At 35.5% G+C, this 8,503-nt stretch overlaps 1 protein-coding gene across 2 annotated transcripts in view; it reads left to right on the top strand.

Annotated features, from left to right (window-relative positions):
- LOC102600224 (pumilio homolog 1-like) overlaps positions 1–7,531 on the top strand; it is a 19,402-nt gene extending 11,871 nt beyond the window's left edge. Inside the window, exons 8-9 of one of the 2 annotated variants that reach the window (XM_006343682.2) lie at positions 6,633–6,807; positions 7,105–7,531. In XM_006343682.2, the coding sequence (XP_006343744.1) occupies positions 6,633–6,807; positions 7,105–7,142 (213 nt within the window). In that variant the 3' untranslated portion in view covers positions 7,143–7,531. Of the gene's footprint in view, positions 1–351; positions 3,353–6,632; positions 6,808–7,104 lie in introns of those variants that run through there. The other variant, XM_015307077.1, reaches the window with a different exon arrangement.
- The last annotated feature ends 972 nt before the right edge of the window (positions 7,532–8,503 follow it).

The following is an 8,503-nucleotide window of genomic DNA, read 5'->3' as shown; positions in this document are numbered from 1 at the left end:
TGGGTGGGGGGCTGGGTAGGAGGTGGGTGGAGGGTCAAGGGTAGGGTGAAAAAATGAAATTTTGAAGTAATTGTAATTTGAAGTTGCAAGAGAGGTTTGGAAAATGTTTTCCTTAAGTTTTGAAGGGAAGTCATTTTCCTTAAATTTGAGGAAAATGAGTTGATTTGGAAAACATTTTCCAAAACATTTAACCCAACCAAACATGAGAAAATTGGAAAACATTTTCCGGAAAATGTTTTCCTTCATACCAAACACACCCTAAATCTCAACTCCTATTTTGGATTTGAGTAGTGTATCGAGTGTTCCTTCTTCTCTCCTTCGTAACCTAGCCTTTTCTTTGCTCTTTTCTAGATACTTCAGCCTTGGAGCAAGTTCCAACATCATATAGCATATGGTCCCTCGTGAAATTCCAAAAGTACCCTTCTTTTAATGTGTGCACGCCTCCACGCCGCGCGGGAGCGCCGCTGGGAGCCCGAGCAAGCGGAAGGACAACAACAACAAAACTTGCCCCGTGGGTGCGCGGTAGGAGTCCGAGCGCGGGGAAGTGCAACAACTTGCAAATGTTTGCTTTTGTTCTTTTTTTTAATTCCCTTAGCATTCTTGTTGGCCCTTTTCACTAATCATGTTCAATACTTGAATTAGCAACCCTACACATATGAAAAGCAGACCATTAATTGCAAAATTCATATTTAAAATTTGTCTAAAATAATCTCATTCCATTGCCCATCAAATACCCTCTCACCTGAGTTTTTGCTCATCCCGAGCAAATTAGAACAAACTTGATCCCCTCTAGACTTTAACGCACAAATCACTAGAAACAGTAATTGATTCCAACCATCCCTGTAGGTACATGCAACATTCATCGTTAAATGACTACTCATTGACAATGAAATTTAAGCGAAAATCAATCTATGAACTTTCTCACAACAATGAAGATGCAATTTTATCACCAACAAACTTATGTACATGCATCACAAACAGAAATTCTCATTTCATATACTCTCACAAAGAAATACATTCATGTTTTTTCAGAATACCATAGGCTTGACAATCGAGTAACTCTCCACTAATGTATGCCTTCTTAAGTTAAAATCATGTAAGACTTGCACGGGTGTATTTTGTGGAAAAGGGTGTTTGTAGAATCTGAAAAATAGTAAGTCACATCACCCACTTTTTTTTCTTTTTTCTTTTGGCGACCTTTGCTTTCTTTTGAAAACATATCCAACAACTTTCGTTACTTTTCAACAAATGGCTAGATTCAACCATCTCTTTTTTTTTTTTTCATAATTCAGTTCTCTACACTTCCTCTTATAATTCCAATTAAGAGAGTGACACACGAGGGATTAGACTGGAGAGCTGTATTGGCTAATCAAAGAAAATAGATTATTATAAGGCTCAAATTGGTTGACTAGGGATACTTGTCATGAACGTTTGGTGAATTTAGGTCAGTAGTTGGTTAATCAAAGGAAGCCTACAATCATATTTTTCTCAAAAAGTCCTAGAATTTTGCCTAAAAAACTACCATGCCGAGTTCTAGATTCTTTTAAGGCATGAGTACACATCTAGATATTTTCACCACACAAAATTCAAGGATTGATAATGCTTCAACTTCACATGCCAACAAGTGTGTAAATTTCAAAAATAAAACAAGCAACACAACATCTAGATAGAAATTAGTCAATTTCTACCTCTAGCACTTGTTCAACAATTATGCTATGACTCTTATCCTAAAAAAAGTTTGATTCAAAACAAATATGACTATGACATAAGAATCAGGCAAGAAACCCATAGAAGTACAATAAAGAAGTTACCCTCGCAAGAAAAACTCTTTTTTTTTTATTTACAACTCCTTCACCCCCACACTTAAGCTATGACATGTCCCCATGGCATAAAGAAACTGCAAAAGTAAAGGAAACTTCCCTGACTTTCTTCAATCAGTGTCATAAATAGTGTTGGGGTCCATTGTGCATACTCGGCCAAACGTGCGTAACTAAGCCATGATTTTTTCATCCGACGTGTTAACAATGAGTTCATCCATCTTCGTATGCATATCAACCATCAAAGATTGTATCTCAGTTACTTGAGTTTTAAGGGAGTGGAATCGCTCCTCCCATGACCGTTCCATTGAATCCTGAGTGCCTTGAGCAGGTGGCACTACATGATCGGGCAACTCTTCCACTTCATTAGAGTCATCCTTGCTTGCTATCAACTCTAAACTTTGGATCAGCCATAAGAGTAACATGTGACTTCTTGAATTTAACACCAGAAAGTTGACATAGCCTTGTGATAAGAGCCGGAAAGAAATAACCATACTTGGGAGAGGTGACTTTTTCAAACATCTATTCTTCAATTAATATGCCAGACATGATAAGCAATTTTTTCATCAAACAAAAGATAAGGGCCGCTCTAAAACCGTGTACCTCAGTTGTATTGGTGGAGGGAAGGATATGTCTAGTGATTATATGCTACCAACACTTTGCCTTAGTGTTCAAAATCTTAGAGTAGAATTTGTGGTTCACCTTCTACCACTGCACTGGCTGTACTGATGCACAGATAACCTCGGTGGACATGTTCCATTGGTAAGGCTCTTTCTTGTATGTCTTATGATATGCATCACGTGTCCACTAAATCCTGGGAGGTTATAGGTACGTTCAATGACTTCTTGTGCAAAATTTATCTCTTCCCCCCGTACCATATAAGCAAGATGCTCATGCTCAGGCAAGTCCGCATAGAATTTCATCACAACTGTCATATTAGCCTCCTTGGGTTGCTCAAATAGAATTTCCCATTGGCGATGCACATTGTCCTAGTAAACCTTGTTGAATTCGCGTATCAAGGAACCCCTATCAACTCCTTTTTTGACTATGACTTTTCGGAATGATTTCACTTGTACCTGTTGTTGATCTTCCCAAGAAACAAATCTGGTTGCATCAAATGACTTCAACGATTTTGACTGTTTTTCTTTTGAAGATGTTGAATTTTTCCTTGTCGAAGAACTTGCCTTTGTGCTTGGAACAACCCCTACATTTTTTGCTTTCTTGGATTTTCCATTTTGTTGAGTGTCCTGTCAATTAGAAAAATAATCCAATCAATATAATCTTGACATTCCAATCTTAACAATGTGCACCAAAAATCATGATATGCGATTGCCTTTTTCTTTTATTTTTTCTAAAAAGTTTTTCTTCTCCTTTTCTTTTATTTAGACATTTTATCAAGTACCTTGTGTGCATCCATGTTGTTACTTCAATTACAACAAAATGAGTATAATCTACACCCAACAATCAAGTAGACAACAATATTGACATTGTTATACAACTTAGTTCATCAAACTATTCAAAACAAATACATACAATTCTTCTTTCACAAACTTTATGTTGGTTAAAGAACCTTGAAACAAAGAAGAATTGTATGTATTTGTTTTGAATGGTTTGATGAACTAAGTTGCATAAGAATGTCAATATTGTTGTCTACTTGCTTGTTGGGTGTAGATTATACTCATTTTGTTACAATTGAAGTAACAACATGGATGCACACAAGAGTAACAACATGGATGCACACAAGGTATTTGATAAAAATGTCTCAATGAAAGAAAAAGAGAAGAAAACTTAGAAAAAATAAAGAAGAAAAAAGCAATCACAATTTATGATTTTTGGTGCACATTGTTAAGATTGGTATGTCAAGATTATATTGATTGAATTATTATTGGCAGGACACTCAACAAAATGGAAAATCTAAGAAAGCAAAAAATATTTAGGGGTTGTTCCAAGCACAAAAGCAAGTTCTTCGAGGTTCAAAATCTTCAAAAGGAAAAGAGCTGGAACTGTTGAAGTCATTTGATGCAACCAGATTTGTTTCTTGGGAAGCTCAACAACACTTTAAAAGTGAAATCATTCAAAAAAGCCACAGTCGAAAAAGGAGTTGATAGGGGTTCCTTGATAGGCAAATGCCAGATCTGGCTTACTTGGAGATCATGCGTCGCCAGTGGGAAATTCTTTTTGAATAGTTGTGGAAGTTTATGTGACTTGCCTGAACATGAGTATCTTGTTTGTATGGTATGGGGGAAGGAGGTAAATTTTGCACAAGAAGCCATTGAACGCACCTATAACCTCCCAGGATTTAGTGATACAACACGTGATGCATATATAAGACATACAAGAAACTAGAAAGCGCCTTACCAATGGAACATGTTCGCAGAGGTTATCTGTGCATCAGGACAACCAGTGCAGTGGTTGAAAGGTGAATCACAAAATCCACTCTAAGAGTTTGAACACCAAGGCAAAGTGTTGGTTGCATATAATCTCTTGCCGTATTCTTCCCTCCACAAATACAACTGAGGTACATGGTTTTAGAGCGGCCCTTATCTTTTGTTTGATGAAAAAATTGTTTATCATGCCTGGCTTATTAATTGAAGAAGAGATGTTAGAAAAAACCACTTCTCCAGTGTATGCTTATTTTTTTCTGGCTCTTATCACAAGGTTATGTTGACTTTCCACTGTTAAATTCAACAAGTCAGATGTCACTCTTATGGTTGGTCCAAAGTTTAGAGTTGATAGAACGTCAATTGGAAAAGAAGTAAGAGAGCTAGCAAGGATGACTCTGATGAAGTGGAAGAGTTGCCCTATCACTCAGGATACAATGGGACTGTCATGGGAGTAACGATTTCCACTCCCTTGAAACACAAGTAACTGAGATACAATCTTCGATGGCTAATATGCATAGGAAGCTAGATGAACTCTTTGTTAACACGGGCAAATCAGATAAAAAGATCATGGCTTGGTTACACGCGCTTGGCCGAGCATGCACAATAGACCCCTACATTTTTGTGACACTGATTGAAGAGAGTCAGGGAAGTTTTCTTTACTTTTGCAATTTCTTTATGTCATGGGGACATGTCATAGCTTAAGTGTGGGGGTGAAGGAGTTGTAAATAAAAAAAAAAAGAGTTTTTCTTGCTAAGGTAATTTCTTTATTGTAATTCTATGGGTTTTTTGTCTTATTCTTTTACCATTGTCGTATTTGTTTTGAATCAAATGTTTTTTTTAGGATAAGAGTCGTAGCATAATTGTTGAACAAGTGCTAGAGATAGAAATTGATTGATTCCTATCTAGATGTTGTGTTGCTCGTTTTATTTTTCGAAATTTGCACACTTGTTGGCATGTGAAGTTGAGGCATTATCAATCCTTGAATATTGTGTGGTGAGAATAACTAGATGTGTACTCATGTTTGAAAGAATTTAGAACTTGACATGGTAGTTTTTGAGGCGAAATTCTAGGACTTTTTGAGGAAGAATATGATTGTAGGCTTTCTTTGATTAACCTTCTAGCCTAAATTCACCAACCATTGATGATAAGTATCCCTAGTTAACCAATTTGAGCCTTATAATAATCTATTTTTTTTATTAGCCGATACAGCCCTCCTGTCTAATCCCCCGTGTGTCACTCTCTTAATTGGAATTATAAGCGAAAGTGTAGAGAATTGATTTATGAAAAAAAAAGAAAAAGGAAAGAGAGGCAACTGAATTTAGCCATGTGTTGAAAAGTAACGGAAGTTGTTGGATGTATTTTTAAAAGAAGGCGAAAGTTGCCCAAAAAAAAGAAGTGAAAAAGAGAGGGGAGATTTGGCTTATTATTTTCAGATTCTACAAATACCCTTACCACAAAATACACCCGTGCAAGTCCTACGTGATTTTAACTTGAGAAGGCCTACATTAGTGGAGAATTACTCGATTGCCAAGCTTATGGTATTCTGGAAAAACATGGTGTATTTCTTTGTGAAATGAGAGTTTCTGTTTGGAAAAACATGGAGTATTTCTTTGTGAAATGAGAGTCTGTCTGGAAAAACATGGTGTGTTTCTTTGTGAAATGAGAGTTTCTGTCTGTGATGCATGAACATAAGTTTGTTGGTGATAAAATTGCATCTTCGTTGTTGTGAGAAAGTTCATAGATTGATTTTCGCTTAAATTTCATTGTCAATGAGTAGTCATTTAATGATGAATGTTGCATGCGCCTATAGGGATGGTTAAAGTCAATTATTGTTTCTAGTGACTTGTATGGTTCTGGTTCCCAGTATAACTTGTTCACCAACCAACGACCCCTAAATGAACAATGGAAAAGAAAAGCTGCTTGAAGTGGTAAAATGGAGGATAGCTACTTTGAAAACCACATTTCTTCCATCAAATATGGTTCTGGTGAAGATTTTGCAAGTTATCAATTTATGCCAGTTTTCCTTCTTATCCTATGTATTGAAAATTTTATTTTTAAGAACTTATCAGGCATACTTCTTGGACATGGATACTCAATTTCCTTATGTTAAATGATAATTAATATTTAGGGAGTCAAATAACTTCTTATTATGTTCAATTATAATTTCTTTAAAAACATTTTATAATATCTTTACTTACAAAAAATTGTGAATTATAATACTTTGTATATAGTTTCTAAGTATGTGATATTTATTCAAGAAGTAGGAATTGATTTCTAGATTCATGATGAAAATTACATTATTTCAGCTTGTACTGTCAAATTCTTTTTGTTGATGGGAGAGGGTATTTGTGAGCCATTTCAACTTCAGGCAGTAGGAAAAGTATCTTGCTGGTGTTGATAGGGTGCTCGTTTATGTATGATTTATGTGCAGGTGATGATGAAAGATCAGTTTGCAAACTATGTTGTACAAAAAGTGCTGGAGATCTGTGATGACCAGCAACTTGAGCTAATTCTCAACCGAATCAAAGTTCATTTAAATGCTCTGAAGAAATATACCTATGGAAAGCACATAGTTGCCCGTGTAGAGAAACTAGTTGCTGCTGGAGGTATTCTTTCTTTTGCCTCCCTTCTCGCCTTATGATAAGTCAAGTCTTTACCTGTCTATATTTTGTTATACTGACATCTCATTTTATGGTATCAATAATTCTTCCATAGTTCACTCGATATCTTCTTTTTCTCTATGTTAGTTTTGCTATACTCTAGTTTGAACTTGATGAAGCTGCCTTCCCCACCTCTCCCCCACCATCAATTCTGGAACTTTGCACTAAATATTAAATTTGTCTATGGTCACAAAGTGCCCAGAGTGGAAGTGCATTTCTAACTAGGTGTTGCATGTTTTGCAGAGAGGAGGATCAGCTTTCTGGCTTCGTATTCTACTTAGATGGCATAGGAAGGAAATTGTACAGCTAACTGAGGCTAGGTCGAGTGTCCTCGTCTTTGTTCTGTTGTCTAGCTTTGGCTCTATCTGTTACCATGGAGCATGTTTAAAAATAAAAATGTTTGTAGTACTTGAGTTGTACATTATTAGTTCGAGGTGTATACGTAGAGTTGGGTTAGCCATTAGGTGAGGGCTCAGATGTTAAACATACCTGATGCCACTGTCGATGAGATAAAAGTAACTGTACAAGGGGTGTAAAAGTTAAACTGTAGAAGTCTGTTCGTGACTGTACAAATGTTGCCATGTGCAGAGCCTATGATTTTTAGGTTGCCATGAGGTTTTCCTAATGTATGGATAATTATTTTTCTTTAAATAAAATAAAGTGTTTTCTATCAGATTTTCCTTTTAATCATGCTAGTAGAATGCAAGTTTCTATGTGGCCTTTTAATCTCCAATTTCCTTTTTTTTGCAATAGTAATTTTTCTTTCAAAATTTTTTGGGAAAATGGTTGTAAAATGACCCTTAAGGTCATTTTTGAAAATTTTCTTAAAATTACTGTTTTACCCTTCGATGGTTGCCCAGAGTCAATTTCGATCAGGATCAATCGGTGAAATTGGTTTGGAAAGTTTAGAGCTATTTGTTAACTGTGGTTTATTTTAAATAATTAATTGAATTGGTAGTTAATGGATTAAATTGTTAATTTATTTAATATCCTATACCATTTGGCCCGTATATATTTAAAAAGTTGGTGGAGTTTCTCACTTTCAATTTATGATAATTATTATTCGTTAAAGAAATAAAAACTAACCTAATTGCCGCATCTGCAACAAAGAGGGCTACCTCCTGGTAAGCAAATTTTCAAGTTATTACCTGCATATAATAAGTTTCTTTATACTATTGCCACATACATGATCTAAATCAATTTATACTCATACTAGATAGGAAACCCCGTGCTATGCACGGGCCCAACATAATACTCTAGTTATCAAAATTTAGGTAAAGTTTTTATTGTAAAAAGTTGGTGAATAGCTACTGTGAACATTACTATGTTATTACAATCATTGATTGAATTATGACAAAAATATACAAATTGAAGTTGTTTTCTGTACCCGTACTCTAGTATAGTTACAAACCTGAAAGTGTAGAAACTAAATGTATCTTCTAAAGTTAATGCAAACTCATTTTGTCGTATCTAAAACTCTTGTGCGCTTAATGGAGACCTCAGTAACCTGCGATGTTTCAAAGCAGGCTTCAAACACCATTAAATTAATAAGCAACACTTGCGATAAATCTATGTCAAACACATTGTAAGTACTCAATATTTTATATGTCAAACACGTAGTGAATATACTTTTATTGCAAAT

Source organism: Solanum tuberosum, unplaced genomic scaffold (assembly GCF_000226075.1).
Source record: "Solanum tuberosum cultivar DM 1-3 516 R44 unplaced genomic scaffold, SolTub_3.0 scf00050, whole genome shotgun sequence".
Taxonomy (NCBI): Eukaryota; Viridiplantae; Streptophyta; class Magnoliopsida; order Solanales; family Solanaceae; genus Solanum; species Solanum tuberosum.
The sequence above is the reverse complement of the archived record's forward strand: the minus strand, read 5'-3'. Positions and strand labels throughout refer to the sequence as shown.